Consider the following 20,196-nt stretch of genomic DNA (forward strand, 5'->3'; position numbering starts at 1 on the left):
AGATACCAGCACCAATAAATCAGCACCTTGTAAATCCTTTCTGACTGTGTCCAATAATGTTCTTACCAAATAAATCTTCTAATAACACAGTGAAATCAAGTTAGTAAATGGACTTCTGTTAGGCAATTTGTAACTTCTGGTTATTGGTGATTGTTTCTTCATCAAAAGGACATGGTCCAGTCCATTCCCTGTGTGTGTATATATAAATAATGCTTAAACTACCACCATGTTTAAAAATGGTGTCTCAAGGAATTTCCTTACATATTGTTCTATGCTGGATTCGTCTGACAAAGTCTGAAGAAATCGCTCAGGCTGAGTCAAAATAATATTTGAATATATGTCAGAGTATGAAAATAGCTCGGTGGAGTTTTAGCTCTGCTGCCTCACACCTCTTGAGTTCTTGATTCCATTTCAGCCTGGGGTGCATTCCATGGGGAGTTTGCATGTTCTTTGGGTTTTGACTAGGTGCTCCAAGTGTCCTCCTATAGTCCAGTAACCTAACCTTAATTGCAGTTAACTTTTATGTTACTTTTCCTTAATGTACAGTATGCTTGTTAATTTGGTGGGTTTTTTGAGACACTTAATTTAGATTTATCTGCTGGATAAACAGTTTTTTTTTTTACTTTGGATTAATTACATCACTTTGCTCAGATTAGCGCGGAGTGTTGCTCGTAGGCTTCTTTGTCTGCAAGTGTTCTGACACTTGTTTTAAGATTCAACAGTCCTTGAGCAGCTCTTTGTCACTTTCTTCAAATCATAAAATGCGTGCAGCTCCAGAGCTTCCTGATCTGGGCTGAATATCAGAAAGCGGAGGTCCATTATTATAATACGGAAACAGCAGGTTTGCCAGGACTAGGATTTCCACTGTTTTTAAATGAATATAAATTGAAATGGTATTATGTCATGTATAGGTTTATAAAGTTCATACAGGACACGGGTTCATACGTTAGGTTCTGTTAAAAATGCTAGCAGTTGTGATTTAGCCACATATAAAGCTTTTTACAAAATGAGAAAATCATCTTGTAGCAAGACACTATCTCACAAGGAGTCCTGTAGTTATTGTGTTAAATGATGACCCACTAGACCTGAGACATTAAAATGAACAGAAGATAACAGGCATATGCTATCACTTCTATGATAGCCCCTCAAGCAAATCTGATAAATACAGAAGCACATTAAAAATATAATAAATAATCTCAATAATCATTTATAATAAATAATAAAAAATACAATTGTTTAGCTTGTAATTTAATTTTTGGTAGCACTCCATCCATTTAAATACTCTTAAGTACCAAATAAGATGAATATAGTAGATAGTGTTTTCTAAATAAGCAGATTTTTCTGTTACTTATTCATTATGATCTTAGTAACCCCAACATTGTCTTTATAATGATTCACTATTTTTGATACATTGGTCTCTGGAACAACATAAAATGCATTTTAGGACTCATCTATCTGATATGTCATATGTAGCCCCTTATTTTCTGAGATTTTATTATTTTACTATGTGTGTGACACTACTGTATGTTAAAGCCCATCTTTCTGATCATGGGGAAAATATTACGACATTCCAATATAAAAATATTTTCCTGTGATCAGAAGCAGAAGAACCATGCTCCAGCACACCTGAGCCAATTTCACAAAATAAAATAAAAGAAGTGTCTTTATATGTTTGATGATATGATTCCAAGGGATTACTTACCTCAGCCCTGATCCTAGGTGAACTACAGTACTTCGTGGTAGTACTGGTACCAGTAGTGCTATTAAAAATGGATTCTGGACAATGTGTGTCATTCTGTTTTGCAATTAACGATGAAACTCAAAATAAAAGACATTCTCCTCCTGCCTGAGGACAGAAATTGTCTGCTTTTTGCCAGTGATTGAAGGCTGCGTTCTCTACTTTCAGCGAGCATCAGTAGGATGCCTCAAGATGTCTGTCTTGAGACTGACACATTTGAAAATATGTAACTTGTTCAAAATTGATCTATACAGCTTTACAAAAGCACATTTGTTCAGAAATCTTTTTTCTCAAAAATTGTTAAAATATTCAGATGTCAGCAATCCTCTATAACAAGAAGGTCTGCTATTTAATTGGGATCTCTACTTTAAAAACAGTCTATCCACATACAAACATATACAATTGTATTCTTAATTTTTAATTCAAAGGTCCTCCGAACACTTTATTTCTCAATGAAGGATAAAGGCATTTTTCAGTTTACGTATTGCAGTGTTAGGGTTCTTTAATTGCAGCTAGGTGTAAACTGAAGATGTTTTTTATCTTCCGATAAAGAGATGCATTAAATTTTACTTTTAAATTTAAAACAGTAAAAATGCAAGCAGTTATCAGCTATTTATGTAAAGCATTCCCAAATATCCTTTAGAATAATAATACTGAATTGTGAACAGACCTGCACATATGATACTATATTTTTTTAACTGAGGTGCAAAGAGAAAAATGATAAAGTACACATTGATAAAAATGCAAGCAGGAAACTAACAAAGTGTACAGTTGTGCTTAGGTTGGTAAAAGTCCATTAACATTGCACAATGCAGTAGATTTGTCTATTATGTTTGAGCACTCAGTGGCAATCTGGACCACACCTCAGGCATTCCTTTACCAGTGGCTAGAGGCCATTAAAGATGTTTAACTCATTTCCGGCTGCTGTGCAGCTGTCTGCCATGCCTGCTAACACAGAGCACAACATAACGTATAATCTGTGCCCTTTAATTTCCCATTTTTAACAATCTCCATGCACATAAATATGGTTAATGTGTAACTATCTATTTCATCTCTGATTTATAGAATCACATTTTGTTAAAATGTTTAACAAAAGCATCCCCTTTCTCATTGTAACTGAAAATTGTCATAGAATTGAAATGTTTAGGATCCCGAACTTGATGGTGATGTACACATGAAAAACTAAGCACTATATAATACACCTGGCTGGTGCCTTCTAATTTTAGACACTTTCTTTAGCAAAGAAGACTGCCAATGGCTGACCAAACAGCTCTGATACAAAATCATGTTTTGCTAGTCTTTAAGCATGCAGGACTGTTCAAACACTTTATTTATTTACAATGTATCATACAGTATGTAATTGCTTTATTATGAATACTTCTGTATTCATTGGCTTTCAGTAATATAGTCTTTATGTACTGTAGATGATAAATGAACATTAACCGAATGTGTAATATCAGTGAAAAAGAAAAGGATACAAATTACAAATTACAAATTACTTGCAATACAGTAATTTGTACAAATTACTTTACTGTGGGCTCGGCCCATACATAAATTAAATTACCTGTGCACGTGCATTAAAGCCAAGATTAGAAAAATAAACCAGCAGAAAACATCAACCGAAATGAGAAACATTCTAATTGTCTCTAAAATGTAAACCATTTTTTCACAAATATGCTAGAAAATTGTTTTGAAAAGTGCATATTAAATTTATGAAACAACAATGTTAGACTTCATCTATGTCCTTCAGCAATACTACTCATGTGTAGTTGCAACACTTGAAAAAACAGAATAGTTCATATTTTATAATGCAGATGCATTCATCTGTGCCTCAGTGAACTCCAATCTACTATCTTTTTTTTATGTGCATTCAAATCTCTGTGAAACGTCCAGACATTTATAGTATATTATGGAGGATTTCAGTTCATGCAAATAATGTTATTCTTACGAATTTGGAAAAGTAAACCAAAGAGGAGGAAGAGAAATGTTCACTCAAGCTGTGCAGACACAAGCCACCTGTATGGAAATTGCAGGTATAGGAGGTTCAAACAGGAGTCTATGAAGTAATTGTTTAAGTAGGGCTCACCTTGTACAGACTTGCACAGTACGCTTTGCTTTTGTTAGTACAGACATGTTCTTTCACAGCGTGAAAAACACAGGCCTATTTTCTCTTTTAGAGATGCTAATTTGTTCTGTTGTGTTACAAACCCCAGTGCATGTATATTGGAAAACAGAGGGAAAACAAAGTTTGGGAATCAATAAATGAAGTTTAGTGCTTTGTGCTGCAGGAATGACAGAGTGAGATTAATGTCCAGATTCTTATGCCACGTTATGAACCATCTCACTGCGAGTCCCAGCAGGGCCAAAACCTCCCAAATGAAATGTAAAGGCTCTTTCTTCCCATGTCCTGCATTTCAATGCACCATGTGGGTATTACAGCTCAACTACAGTAATATGCATCCCCTTGGAATATTCTTAGTTATTATTAACATTCATTAGTGAGTGTGTCCTTTATCTCCTGCCAGGAAAACGGCATAACACTGCTGAAACTTCAGATAGCCTATAAAATGTAAAAGCAATGTTTCGAGCGAAACTGCAACCCATCAGAGATTGTGGCCCGCCCAGCACGACGGCTCCCACGTCCAGCCTGAAGGGGACCACAGGTGGAGGTTAATACTTCCTGGGCCTCCTGAGTGGCGGAACCTGGAGGTCTCCGATCACGGGTTCGAGCTTGGGGGGGTCATGTCACTAACTGCCTGCGACTGGGATTCCCCAAGCAGCAGCCCCCCAAAACAGTGTCTGAGCATGGCCGAGCGTGGGGCAGGATTAGTCAGCGCCCCCCTGGTGCTTACAAGCATGTTGGGGTGTCGCTGGGAGACATGCCTCTGCTGAAATTAATCATCAATATTGGCATCAGCCAGTATTCATGTGTCTACTAAAGATAAAGGTGCAAAAAAGATAGAGTGCAAAGTGATAATAAGCTGGTAATTGTTAAAAAAAAAACAATTTTTTGCCTTTTTTGGAGACTCTGGTTTTGTATGAAAGAACACAGAATTCTGCCTGACCAATCAACAAATCCATTTATATCTTTTAGAATGCGAGCTCTTAATTTTTCTGAAAGCAGACGCTGTGCATGGTTCATGGTTATATTTGCGTAGACCATGAACATTTTTTTTTAATTCAGTGACCATTATTTTCAAGTCTTCCTCTGGGATTGTATCATTTTATACATTTGAAGTTGCAGTAAACTATATGTCAGCAGCATTTTTATTTTCAAAGTGCATCAGTACTGCATTGAGTGAGTTGGTTTTAAATTACTTTAATATACGGGAACACTAGATCATTTTAATTAGCTGAAATTAATTAATGTTCTTTAATTAACAGGCTACATTAAAATAACTGAAAATTAAATTACTTGAGAGGAATCCAAAACCCACTACAGCAATACCAGAGACAGAGCATAAAAACCCGGGGTTGGAATTATTGTTAAACACCTTTGTTGGCAAGACAGTAAATGGTGCAAATGTGAATTAGAGCAGGCACTGAAAATGCATGTGGTGAAAGGCTTACTAAACTGTATTGGCATGTGTAACTCTTTAAATTGTTAATTGCCTTTGGAGCAACACAGAAAGATGGACTAGGGCCTGTGACTTAAGAAATTTGACATGAGAAATTTGAAAAGATGCCTCTCTAATGGGTTGAAATTTAGGAAGGAACTAAAGCAGAAGAGTTTCCTTCTTTTAGCCTTAACATAATAATAATATAAGAATGTTTCCAAGGTTACAAACAAAAGGAGGCCATTTTGTTTTCAGTTTCAACAACATGGCTGGGTAGCTTGTTCCACACTCCCACAGCTATTGGGGTAAAGGCATGCCTCCTCTTCTCAATTGTAATTGCGCTTACATTTACCTTTGTACCAGTATTTTTCCACTGGGTATTTTACTGGATCAATCCGGGTGACATACATTGCACAAGTCTTCTCACCTGGGATTTAAACCCATTACCTTACAGAAAGCTAACACAGACTGACGTGCTATGAAGTACTGAAGAGAGGGTCATGCAGTTTCTCTGAAAGAGAATCTTGAAGGGAGGCTTTTAAAGGTCTTCCAGCAGTCTGGGTGGCAATACTGCGGAACACGGATTATCAGGGAGTGATTGCTTGTTTTCCAGATTATTGACATCAATACCCTGACCGCTACAGAAAAGAAGAAATCTGAAAATGTTTTTAATAAAAATATGGTGGAAAAAAAGTCCTTTCCTCATGATTTTTGGACAATTCGATATGCAACATCAAAGAAGTACATCTTCACAGAAGAAATGAATGATTCAAATATCTAAGTAAGGTGATTTCCTTGTGTGTGTATATCATTGCAGGCACCTTTCCCTTTTGAGTCCAACACAATGACTTGGTTTGTCACACGTAGGTATGGATTGCAGTACATTTGTTTACAGAGTTACAAAGATTAATATTAGCATCATGTTCCTGAGAAACAGTTATTTACTCTTTTATTCAGTGAAATGTTTTAATGCGAGAGAGATCACTGAACAGGCCATAATTTCTGAATCTGACCCAAGAATGTGAAAACAGTTCCTATTTATAATTGTCAGGGTCTGATCAGTGACACCCTGGTCGGCGATAGACAATATTGAACATTGTCTTTTCCTGCAACGTATGCTTTGTAGAATACCTTTTTGTGTAAATAACTGAAAGGTTATCTTGTTTTCTTAGAAGTGATTTGTGTATTCAGCATGGCGTATGTATCATCATCATGTTTAGCTCTCTACTTTAAAAGAAATATCCTGGACTTTTCATAAGATTTCCAGAAAACTACTTGCCCATACCCAGCATAAAGTCATTTAAATTTATTATTTTCTCCTGTCTCATTTGCTTTCTGTCATTTCTCCATTCTCTTTCCCAGTGAAGATGTCTCTGAAGGAGAAGCAAGTGATTCATTCTTCTTTTTTTTTCAGAGTCAAATTAGCATCTGCTTTTTTTGTCGTCACTTAGAAAGGCTTTGTCTTGGCAGCTTTCAAAGAGGGTGAAAATTGCAAGTTAATCTTGATCAAATTAAAAGGGAAGAAATCTGTGCAGATCTTATAACAACACCTGCCGTGGCAGAGAATATGTTTCCCAGGCAGGTTTGAATAGGGAGCTTCACTCTCATTTGGTTACCAGTGTGTCAAGTGATGGCACAGCGTTTGAGGGCCTAGCCAGCAGAGTGAGAGCACCATTCATTATACATTAGGACAATTTTCATATAGGTTCTTCTAAATGCACTGATTAAGTCTAATCCGTATCATTTTGTAACATTGATTTTTTTTGTCATGTTATCACAGTGTTGTGTGATTAGTTCTGCTTGAAAGAGCCCTTTAAAAGAAAATTCCTTCATCTCTAATGCATCATTTACAGTCCCCATTTATCAGAGCTCTATGGCTTTGCAGTGGGCTGGGAAAATGCCTGTCATGCTCTTTTTAAGGGATTTATGAAGCAGGTCATCCCTTAGCTCCTGGGTATAAGCTGCTATTTCTCTCTGGTCTGCTTTAATAATAATGAGGCACAGAATAATGCTAAGCTCATCACTGTTATGAAAACTCATTAAAATGTTAAGCTTTCTCATTTGGAAATTTGATAGGTGCGTTCCATTTGACATGGTGTACTGTACTGGAGTTTTAAGAGATAAGAGATCACCTTATTGGCCATATACAATTTCTTGTATTAGGAATTTGTCTTTTCACATACCCCAGCTTGCTCTCCATGAGACATACAGACAGGGAGAGAAGCTTGAGGTCAGAGCACAGGGTCAGCACCCATGGAGTAGTTGGTGTTAAGGGCCTTGCTCAGCAGCCCAACAGAGAAGGATTCCTCTGCAACAGCCATGGGATTTGAACCGGCAACCTTCTAGTCCTAGGTATAGATCCTTAGCCACAGTGCCACCGGTCTCCCCAAGTGTGGCCCATCCTGCCTACACACATAAGGGGTTTAAGCAGAGGTGTCCAGCACATTTTAAAGTATTTTCAGCTTTCTTCTCACATGTTTGTGAATGTTATGGTAAAACTATAAAGATGTAAATCTAAGAATAGGTTAAGTTGCTATAGGAGAAAAAAACTTTGTTAGTTCTTTTGTTGTTGCATTCAGCAAAGAACAAGCAGTAAGACGTTTTATCGGATGCTGGTGTGCCAGTAATATTATTTTACTACCAATACATTGAATTGATCAACACTTTAAAAACCAAGCTTTTACAATCAAACATATGTCATGGCATATTTATCTCTGTACATGTATGCTTGCTATCTTAAATAGTCAAAAACACACTTTGCAATTTCTCCCCCGGCTTGTACAGAGCTTGGTAACTAGTCATTTTTATTGTCTGTGTAGTCCTTCTGCCTATTGTGACCAATCATCATTAATCTATACACATTCCCTGTCTGTGAAGGGAAGGGTAGGGATGTCTGTTAATAGTGAAAGGAGCTAATTTAAGTTAAATACCTTAACTCTGTACAGCTTTTCTGAAACTGTTAACTTTGTTCAGATGGGTGTTTTATACTGTAAGTCCAAACAGTGTGAGAGCTACATTTTGTAATCACTAGGACGTAATGTAATCTTATGTTTTTGTTTTTTAAGATGGTAGCCCATGTTTATTTTGTTCCCCATCATAACATGTCTCAGTCATCATGCTTTTTCCTTCCCAGTCACTGTTTTTTAACCATCACACAGCAACTGCCTTTTATTCTAATTAAATTGCCTTTTATTTACCATTAACCTGAAATGTCAACAATCCTTCAGCTACTTAAACAATGCTTTTTATTTTGAATTCCATATGCAATAAAAGATGCAAAGTACTACCTATTTAACAGCTTTAAAATTATATACTGTGTATTCATTTTAAATGTCTAGTATTAGTCCTATAGTCTTAAGTACTTTATTTAATAATTGTTTTCCCCCATCAATAACCAAAGTTTCATTTTTTTCATCAATATCTTCAGTAAAGTTCCCAAAGGACAATGCACACACTACAAAGACATGTGATCCCTTTGAACTCAAGTTATACAAGACTGCAACAGTATTATTAATCAAAGACATGAAAGTGTGAGAAATTAGTTTTTTTAAATAAGAATGAAATTTAAGCATTCTAAAATAAATATGTAGGCATTGCTGATTCAGTAGTTGAAATGGTAATTAGGTACCACATTGGAACTCCCACATTTGATATAAATAAAGTGTACAGCTTCAATATTAAAAATGTATGCCTTAGATTCTAGGCACTTTTAAAAACTATGTGTTTATTTTACAGAAAGCTATTTGGGGAACATGGTTACCAAAGGTTGTTTATCAGGTCTCAAAGAGACCTCCTTCCATGACAACATAAATTATCTGAGACATGATAAACACCCACAGGAGCTTTGTCATGTTCTGCATTTCTTTGTGTAATTAAAAATATAATGTATATCAATGTCGAAGTGCTTCACACTTAACGCATACCAAAAGACTAATTACAGAAGTAGGCTGCTCAGCTTGTGGAGAGTTATGCAATACATAAAGAAGGTACAGAAAGAAGCAACATCATGTTTGAGATGGATAATAATGGACAAATCAGAAAGCAACGCACAAACATTGTCAGTTTCACCGAAATTGAACATTTGCTAGGGGTTCTTGTATGCTAATGTTTTTTAATAAAGAAGTTTGTCTTTGCTACTTTGCTGTAGCTTAGCCTGAGACATGTTGTCAGTTTGTGCATTGGTAAAGATCTGAGTGAAGTATTAATTTAGTACATCGGTTAAAACTGTGTCTGAAAGAAAAAAACACATCTGGCACGATCAGTGCTGAGATGGTTACAACGTGATCTGCCTGTGATTTGATGAATGTGATTGAAATGGGTATTAATATTAAGGCTCCACATTTCATTTGGCATTGCTCACTCTAGGTCCTCTAGGAAATTGCTGCTATGTTCACATTGTTTAAAGAGCAGATGGAAAAAATGTGTGAAAGAATCACACATGCTTGGCAGCACATTATAGGAATGTTGTGCTCCACACTAATCATTATTGTTTCATAATACAGAGGCAGAAGTGTTTTTCCAGTACCTTCATTAAATACTTGTATAGTTTTAATTTGTTTGGAATTTTCTCTAGATATTCAGTGTTTCAAGTAAAAGCTTAGGCTGGGTGAAACAAGTTAAATAGTAAGAACATAAGAAATGTCACAAACAAGAGGAGGTCTTTCTGCCCATATCTTTTGGTTCCTCGTAGTTAATTGATCTCAGGATCTGATCCAGCTTTTACCTGAAAGCATGCAGAGTCTCCCAACATGGCTGAGTAGCATATTCCACACTGCCATCACTCTTTGTGCAGTAGATATAAAAAATACCATATTTATTTGATGATAACTAGCCATTAGCTCTGGCTACCCTGTATCAGGATTCATTTCAAACCCATATTAGAGTCACATCTGAAGTAAGCAAAGGGGACTGTCTATGGGCAACCACATCTGCAGCTGAGATGGGAATTTCAGCATAAAATAGGTACCAACATAGGTAATTAATTTACAAAAAAGAAGCAATGCACTTGAAAAATATAATTAAGTTTAACTATGAAAAGTAATCAAAGGTGATATTGTCATGATACAATTATAGGCAATATTATAAATTTGATCTATTGTGGAAATGAGGCAATTATAATAGTTGTATCAATGATAGATTTTGGGATCAGAAAAATAGAATGTTATATAAACTTTAATATTAGTTCTATTCCCAGAGTATAATCCTGCAGGTTTCTATAGCGATCCAATAACAATTCCACAAAACTAATCTCTTTATCTGTCCAGCATCTGACAGATTCAACGTTTTGTCTGTTGAGCCAAAGCCTTTATCCTGACATGGTCAGAAACAGAGAGTTGGTCAGTCTGTAGTTTAAAGTTAGGGGCCAAACTTAAAATTTTGTAAACTCCTTATCTCCTAACAGCCTTAACTACAGTATCTCCATTGTCCTCCTGTTACCATCACAAGTGAACGTTGCTTCCAGATTTCATTACAGTACTTTACTGATGCAATGACACGTGTATGCATTAATTTAACATTGATAAGAAAAACTGTCACGTCAATGACAGAAAAATGTAATAAAACAACATTAAACGTTTCCTATTGACCAGCCTGCTGTTACTGTCAGCAGTTGAGAATGTGATGGTTTTCATAGCAGCAAAATTGTCTCTGAATAACATTCGGTATATGCTAGTGGGGGACCAGAGGGATTTTGGCTGTATTGCCTTTTGTCACGGTAATACAACTATCATGCCACGAAACATTTAGGAATCAAAAGCGGGCAGATCAAGATGGTAGCACAAAATAATGTTTTACCACTGTAAAACAGACGGTAGGTTTTGATATATACTGTAACTCTCTATACCCTTGAAATCTGACCATATGGTTTCTGAATCCCTTGATTCATCTAGGTGTCTGAATTTTCCTCTTGCTGTGTTTTGTAACAGTAGATCTCTTTCCATCTTTTTTATTTCTGCAGTGCTGTGGATCCACTAATGTATTTGTATCCATTGCTCTGCTTTAGCCATCTTTCTGACCCTTAGTACTTAGTGAATCATACTACACTGTGCCTGTCAACGATACCACATTTTCTTTTTTTCGAGTTGGGGTTTGTCAGTTGTTGTTCTTTGTGCACTGATTTAGAATCAGCAGTGGTTAATCCACTCAGTCTTACCACTGTACATTGTAGGAGCTGTCTGCCAGTTCACACTCTGTGACCCTGCGGTGCCCACAGCAGAGTTGGCATCAGTTAGCTAACTGATGCAGCTCTCACCAGTAACACTGCATATGAGACCATGGGCACCAGGCTTTGCTGAGGGAGGGGCACCTGGCTGGTTTTGTGCCGGTCTCTGGGGAGTCCCAGACTTAGAGTTAAAGCTTAAGCAAGTAAATAATGTCAATAATAAACTAATATCTAATCAATCAGTCTAGGGAGTTTGTCTAAACTCAGAATGCCAACATCTGGGCATAAGGGCTCTGCTGGTGCTCCTGAACAGCTCCTTTTTTGGAGTAAGCCATATCAGAAGTGTCAATATGAATTCCAAATAAATAATTAATATTCTCTGGAGAAGAAGGCTATATCCAGTATTTTTGGAATTTAGGACCTGGCACACCAGAGCCATTTTTTTAACACAATTTGTCAGAACATAGGAAAGAAAACAAACAAGAGGAGGACGTTTGGCCCACTGAGCCTGTCTGGTAGTTACTGTAGCAGTTGGTCCAAAGATCTCTTCCAGCTCATTCCTGAAAAATAACCGAGGGTATTGGTTTCAAGAAGATGGCTGGGAAGATTGTTCCATATTCCCACAACCTTTTGGGTAAAGATCTGACTTCTGTGTTCGGCTTTAAATGCAACTAACCACAGTGCCCACTTGAGCACTCCTTTCTCACCACTGATGCTGAATCATTGGGGATCTTTAATACTTGTATCAGGTCCCCTTGTAGTCTTCTCTGTTGAAGACTAACAGGTTCACTTCCTCCAGCCTGTCAGTTGAGGACATTCCCTTACACTCCAGAAAGTGTTCACCCCCTTGGATTTTTCACAATTTAAGTTTGCAAACTCAAACAGAAATATTAAATATTTTGATGGAATTTTGGTTACTCGTCTCCACAATTTACTCTGTAAAGTCAAAGTGGATGAATGGTCTGGAAAATGTTTCATGTAATTTAAAAGAGAACGCTGAAATGTTTTGATATGTATTTAACCCCTTTGCTATGTCACTTCAAAATGAGCCCAAGTGTATCTAATTTCACTTAGATAAGATCACTCTAAAACTTGAATGGAGTCCACCTCAAAAGAACTACATCTCTCTCTATCATGTCCTTCAGTTAACAGTGCATGTCAGAGTAGAAACGCTATCATGAAGACTAAGGAGCTGTTTCTACAACACTGTGATAGAACTGCATGGAGACTCAATTGCATAATTGCATAAATTACATCTGGGGAGGGGTTATTAATTCACAGTCAGTCCATCTTTAGGAAATGTAAAGAATACAGAAACTCTCTAGAGCAGGCCTTACTCCCACACTGAGGAACTGGACAAGAAGGACCTTGGTCAGAACCCAGTGACCACACTGACATGGCTATGATATTAGAGAAATAGAACCTGTTCAAGGACAACAGTCTCTGCCGCTCAACACAGATCCTCTATGGAAGAGTGGCTTGACAGACGTTAACAGCACTTCTAGAGTTTGCAAGGAGGTTATGTGCTAAACCCCAAAAACGTGGCGAAACACTCTCTGGTCTGATTTGAACTCTTTAGCCTGAATGGAAAGCAGTATGCCTGGGGCAGACCAAGCCCAGCTGATCACCTGCGTAACACCTCCCCTGCCATGAAGCACGCAGCATCACCTTATGGGAGGGCTTTTCAGCGGCAGGGACTTGTCAGAATAGAGGGAACAACGAATGGAGCCAGATCGAGACAGATCCTGGAGGAGAACCTGCTTCAGTCAGCAAGAAGACCTTAGACTGGGGCTTAGATTCAAGTTCCAACAGGACAAGGACTCCAAGTATCCAAGAAGAAAAAGGTGAATGGCCTTGAGGAGCCCAGCCAAAGCCCATTGTGAATCTGTGGAAGGACTTGAAGATTGTGGCTCACATACAGTCCTCTGCGACAGTTCTCGGGCAAATCCGCAAGGAACAATGGGAACAATCCCCAAATCCAGATGTACAGAGCCAATAAGACTCAAATCTATAATTGCAGAAAAAGGTACTTCTGTAAAGTATTGTCTACAGGGGGGTGAATCATTCAGTTAACAAGATATTTCCTGTTTGCATAACTTTTGGTTGCACAATAAAAATATTTCTGCCCCTTTAGGTTGTTGTCTATGTTTGTGTGAATCAAGGGGGGGCAAAAAGTCTTTTAAAAACCTTATAAATTCTGATCCAGCACAAAAAATATTTGCGATCATTCATGGGGATGAGTGCTTTCTGAAGGCAATGATGTACTGTATCTGTCTGCGCTTCTCTAGAATGATTTCAGAGAAAACATATCTCTTCTGTAACGTGGTGACCAAAATTGTACACGGACGCTCGACAACGTTGCTTTCAAGCTGTTTGTTTTATTCCTGTTTCCTTGTCTGTCCATAACAGAAGAGGCGCCCCTCCGCTATTTTACTTAGTGACAGCCATGCGGACTCCAGCGTCCTGATCTGGTGCCCAGAGCTGCGCCATCCACCCTAATAAGCTTGTTTCTGCTTTGTCTAGAACTGCTCACGCAAGGGCTAAGGGAGATGCGGCAGACCAGGCTGCTCAGGCTGCCTGCCAGGAATCTGAAATTGCCAGAGCTGTTGCCAGGGAACTTTCTCCAACCTTCCACCAGCCAGGTAAATCAGAGGAAACCACAGGCCCTCCAGACACCTGCACAGCCAACGTGCCCCGGCCGCTGGGAATAGCATGGGGTTTTCTGTTTGAGTGTGACTGTTGCCTGCTGTCACTTTTAAGTAGCAAGGGTGAGAGGGGATGTGCTAGGCATCGCACTGGGAGACACCTGCCTTGTAATTGTGGAATAGAGTAGAATTGTGATAATTGTAGAATAGTCTTGGATTAACTTTCCTCCAATCTCAACACTACTCCAGGGCAGACGTATGATTTTACATATCAAGTTATCTTTGAGGAAATTGTCTGGTTTCCCTGACTTGATTGATTTCCTTGGACTCTTATCGGCCCCTGCATACCAGTAGAGTAGGTGCAGATAGTCTGTAATATTATTTTACACGAAGAGTTTTTTACTTACTTTATTCCATTAGTAAGAAAGTGGGCCTGGTTTTAAAAGTTTTTTTTTCTAGTGTTTTCAGATAATTAAAATATGTTTTCATGTTGAAAATGCCTAGAGTTCTGGTGTAAGATGAGGTGCAGATCAGTGTGGTTATTAGATGTGCTTGTTAGATGTACGGGCAGCCTAGGTTGCTGTCATCTGAGAGCTGATACATACCCCTTGGCTGGAAATAAGTCATTGAAAGGGTAAAATCCGTGGTAAAGACTGATTTGTCTTTATCATTCATTATCTGTTTTTTTGTACTTGCTGTCCCTGTTGCTATTTAACTTTAGGTTTGTCTCGTTTCTTTTCAGTCCCTTTCAAGGTCTGAATGTGTTGTAACAGCTTTTGGTCTACTTTTGCTGCTTGTTAACTCCAATATCTTGTCTGTCCCAGTGGTTCCCGTAGAATACATGCCAATAATATAAGCTAGCGATTTTTTTATACCACTGACTGGAGCACATGTTCATTTTTTTAGGTCCGCATAGTAATATGATCCACTCCCTTTGCTGGCTGTGTGCATGTACTGAATGCTGAACGAAACAAGCTGTCTCATGGTTCCCAAGTCTTCAAGCAAAGCATCCGGATCATTTTTAAATGAGAAAAGTAGCCATCTCACAAGAAGAGGTTGTTTCTATGATTGTTGCACATGCCCTAGCTTGCTTACAGCCACTTTCTCCTTTAAAGCCGATGTGATACAGTATGTGGTGGCCTTTACTGTGATGAAAATAACACATCTTCCCTCTTCACTAATGTATGTGCTTGTTCCTACATGCAGTTGTTTTTAAAAAACAACATAAACTATCCCAGTTACCCCTTCTGCAAAGCCAAAAATTATTCATTTGTCCTGCATTTTCTACCTTTAGACAGAATCCGTATCTTACTTTCTCATTTATAGTGAACATCTCGCGGTTCTCACATTTTGTTGCTCTAAAGCTTGCACTCATGACACTTTGAAGTTGCAATTCATATTTGTTACATATCTACACAACTTACTCCCTATTATTTTAAAAGTAATAAACAGAGAGAAGTAAATAATTAATAAAAAAGACAAAATGAAAAAGTATTTAAACTGTGGAAAACCTAAATTAATTTACTGTAGTTCAAGTAGGTAGCTACTTGTAGCTACTGTAGCTGCGTCAGCATGTGTGAGCTGCAAGGGAACAAGTAAAGGTTTATTCCACGTTGAAAAGAGAAGAAAAGAAACACAACATGTGCATCCATAGAAGGGTCTATAGCTGAAACATTGTGTTTCGTTTCTTCTCTTTTCAGCATTGGATAAAGCTTTCCTTGTTCCTAAATTAATTTAGGTGCACAAAATGTACTTAATGAGCCACTCAGTTGAGTAGCCTCTGTCTGTGTGCAGTGATAGTGGTTCACATGATTTCAGAATAAATACATCTCTACATCTCCATTTACAGTATAATGTCCTTCAGTGAGATGGTGAATATCAAACTAGAATTCAACCATGAACACTAAAGAGCTTTCAAAACTACCCTGGGGTACATTTGTATACAGTATAGACACAGACCAAGAAGAAGGTATAAAAAAATTAAAAGACATTGGTGAAGTCTACCAATAAGAAGTGAAATATATATTATACCACCTGGACACTATCTAGATCAGGCTGTAACTCCAAACTGAGTTGAGAGAAGGGAGGAAAGGAGGAGACTGTAGAGTTCGACAGTGAGTTTGAAAAAGCTACAGAGTTCAGTGGCTGAGTTCTGAGAAAATTGCCATGAGTCAAAGCTGGCAGACAGGCAAGAAGGAAGCTGTTACTTAAAAACACTCTCAGATCCTGTACAGAATTCACAAGTGATACTGCAGACGTGTGGCAAAATCTGTTTTGTTGTCAGGCAGGAAATATTGAAACATTTTGATCTACAGTACATGCAAAACCATCAAGTCCAAACAACCAGAACATCCACCCAGTCAACACCATCACTACTGTCAAGCATGATGGTGGCATCATGCATTATCATCATTGTGCCGTCTCATCAGCAGGGACTAGGAAACTTGTCAAGACTGATGGGAATATACAGCAGATGGAATAAAGTATGGACAAATAATAGGGGAAAACATGTTTCAGTCTGGAAAGGCTTAAAACCGGGTCCAAAATTTACCTTTCAGTGATCCAAAGCACAGGGTCAGCGGTACACTGGAGTGACTTGAGAATAAGAACTGGAATGTCCTTGAGTGACCCAGTCGAAATCTTATTGAGAATCTATTGAAAGGCTTGAAAACTTGCCTATAACCAATCCCCAAGCTATTCCTGAATACCTCATTCCAAAATCAACATCTCCGTTTTTTTCTCTTTAGTTTTTGCTGGCATAGTCGTCATACTGATCTTCCCCCTGGAAGTCTGCAGTTCAAGCATTCGTAAACTTGAATAGAACAGCAAGTTTAAAAAAGATGTGCATGCCTCAATTTTGAATCCTACAAGAAGAGTCTGAATACTTTTACAAGGCACTGTATGTATAAAATAAACAATAGTTTAACCTATAGATAAGATACCGTAGAATTTATTTTCATCATATGCACAATTCACAGAGAATTAAAATTGCAAATACTGCACAGCCAGTCTGCTGGTCAACAACATTATATATACATGTTTAAGCTCATAGCACATTGCCTTCCCCCTTTTTAAAATCTGATCAATTTGTTTAATCAGAGCAGGATCGTGTAGACAAGCATTTTTTCCTTATTTCTTCTATAAAATCTTCTGTTTTTCAAAGCTGAGAAAGATTTATTGTCAGCGAAGTGCCAGGCATGCTGAACTTTTTTTGAAAAGAAAGCTGAAGCTGGAAGATGTTGCCATTATTTGTGAAGAAATAGTCACTTGTCCTTCATTTATCTACAGGCCCATTCATTTGCTATGGCTTGGACAGAAAGCAGAACACTGTTGTTTCCAGCTGAAGGCTATCACTTAGGGGTACAATATCCGTTTGCCAGAAATTCTCCTGAGTTGAAACAAAGCCTGAATTGAAATATCTAGTGAACATCTATTTAAAGTATAAATTGTATTTGTGCTGAAAGTGAAGTCATAATTACAAATGCAAAAACAAAACAAAGACATAATATCCTTTAAAGGCTATTATTTATTAAACTGATTTTCAGATCAAGTAAAGCCAGCATTTCCATAATGTAGCTATAGAAGACAATGTTATATAATTCAACCATAGTAAGGTTTTGTTAGGGGTGAATAGCCCTGAAATAGATATTCCACAAAACTGTAATGTTAGCCTGTTGCCAGTGAAAAGTATGTCACTTTTCACAATGAGGTATTTGTAGAGGAAAAGAGCTGCCAGGAACAGATGGGATGAAAAAAGTTTCAAAAAGCCATTTCCTTGTTCTGAATGAAATGAATGCAGCCAATATAATCCGTACACTGTCAGCCTCTGGAAGCGACACAATCAGACAGCAATTAACCAATGTAACTAACTCTACAGAACATTAAAGTTAGTTCTGCAGGACTTTAAAAAGTTTAATGGCTTAATATATGTTGTTGTTAGAACACTACAATACCCGAATACTAAGTAAAAGCAGGTGCAATATTTCGGCATTTGTTTCTTCCTTTTATGCTTTGTAAAATCACTTAGATGATGCTCCTTTTAAGCATTGATTGGTTACATAATTAAAACAAAACATCATCCAGAGCTTTAATTGTGAGGTTACATACATACACTGTGCAGACTTCTAAATGCTTATTTTAAATAGATCCAGGTTCCTTTGACTGTATTATGTGTAGTTATTTTAAGTACATACTTTGCATATAAAAAAGGTTTAGCCTTCTTGTTTATTGCAACATGGAGTGAAATGTTCTTGGTATTCAGTGTGTGGAGATTCACACTTTGATGCAAGTGGCATAAAACACCTCAAGGAGTAGAAAATAGGTGGAATGGAAAAAAAAGATTGCAAGTCTGGATGCTTCACTGTGTAAAAAAGTGAATAGCAGAGCACAATGAGGCCAAGGACCACAGATGTAATGAGGCATGACATAAAAGATGTCTTTGTTTTCCAAATGCTTTGTGGTCATCATCTTACCCTTTTCATTTTTCTTCCATTGTGCTTTATAATAGGTTGTTTTTTAGTGTAGGTCATTACGTTTAAAATCCAAACATGCAAATGTTCGGAATTAACACCATTCTGTGCTCTCTTTGTCAAATATTCTTAGAAAATACATAAAGGAGGATTAAATATAATATCATGCAGGAATGGTTATTACCAATCCACTTGCGTTCTCTGATCTGTCAGTTGAATGATAACAGTGTCACATATCTGTACTGTTCCTTTGAAGAATGATGGACACAGTTTTAAGCACAGCCGGATGTGTTGTTCAGTGCATAATGCTATTTGTGTCTCTGATAAGATTCTCAGCAATTCTCTTGAGTGTGATAGTTTGCAAGGGAAGGCAGATTTTTGCGTCTCTAACTCCAGTAAATGTTAAAGCTCACAGCTGTTTGCCAAAACATGTCGTGTTAACAAGTAAAATCGCATGTGAGTAGTAGGTTGTCACTAGAACCCATTTAAGCAGGTACGTCTGTATGAGCAGGAGCCAGGAGCACAGCAGAGGAGAGATCCTGCTTGTTGATTGTGTTGTGGAAAAAGAGGGTAATGCCTGCTGGCTCCACTGAGTTCAGGTTTTCCTTCCAGCAATTTAGCAAACAGAATATCTCCTCACCACTTAATACAGAGGGAGTGAATATGCTAGAACTACTAGATGAGTTTGTGTGTTTAAGCACAAGTTCTGTACCTAAAAGACACTCAGCAATGTGAAAATAGTCCTAGAAATGCTCTTCAGATTCCTGTATATTTTTTTATTAATTAGGCAAGAAACCATTATCATATCTATAAATTGTTTCATTAATTGATCTTTGTTGTTCTTATTTCATCGGTGGTATAAATAAACCCAGAGAGCATTATATATTTAGAAAGGCCCCTTTTTCTTTACTTTTGTATGCTGGTATCGGCTGTACAAAAAGAGATTCTAAGAGAGTCAGTGATGCACAATGCAATTAACAACGTAGTGCAACACAGAGGAAAAAAGTAGGAAAATGCTTCTGAATAGGTATATGCTATCAAACAATTTCTTCATGTTTTTTCAAATGGGCAGTATCTCAATTGGCAACAGGAAAGGGGGAAATGAACATTTGTGATTGCGTTGAAATTTTAGCAGGTGACCAAATATACTTTTAATATTATTCGGTGTTCACCATGACTAAGTGAAAAGTTGTATTATCAAACATTTCTGCTATACAGGTTGTTTAAAAGAGCTGAACCTTACATACACGGTAGGAAAGGATCTATTTCATCTGCTACTGAAAGCGCAGTTCCCCCCGGCCGGCAGACAGCAGCCATTCTGCACCAACAGTCACATCACACAGCATATCAGGTGGAGGAGAGTGAAACTACTTCACCAGGCCAGTTCAAAGGGATCTTTACATTGGCCAACGTTACACGTCCAGAAGGGAATTTAACCAGGATGCTTGGTTTAACACCCCTGCTCTTACAAGCGGTGCCAAGGGGTCTTTAAATAGTCATACTTAACACTAAACTGTTTAATATGTGACAATCAATGTATTTTCTACCTGCTTGAAACTAACAGCACATGCGCAATAGATTCATCCTTCTGTAAAAACACGAGAAAGGTTATAGCCAGCAGGAGTTC

General features: G+C 37.7%; 1 protein-coding gene across 3 annotated transcripts in view; it reads left to right on the forward strand.

The window, feature by feature from the left end:
- The window catches only part of LOC148655570 (junctophilin-1-like), a 60,057-nt gene that overhangs the window by 24,725 nt on the left and 15,136 nt on the right, over positions 1 to 20,196 (forward strand). For all 3 annotated transcript variants that reach the window (XM_088642207.1, XM_088642209.1, XM_088642208.1), the window contains exon 3: positions 13,979 to 14,097. In XM_088642207.1, the coding sequence (XP_088498333.1) occupies positions 13,979 to 14,097 (119 nt within the window). The remainder of the gene's footprint in view (positions 1 to 13,978; positions 14,098 to 20,196) is intronic.

This window comes from Lepisosteus platostomus, chromosome 8 (assembly GCF_059453375.1).
Source record: "Lepisosteus platostomus isolate fLepPlt1 chromosome 8, fLepPlt1.hap1, whole genome shotgun sequence".
NCBI classification, from domain to species: Eukaryota; Metazoa; Chordata; class Actinopteri; order Semionotiformes; family Lepisosteidae; genus Lepisosteus; species Lepisosteus platostomus.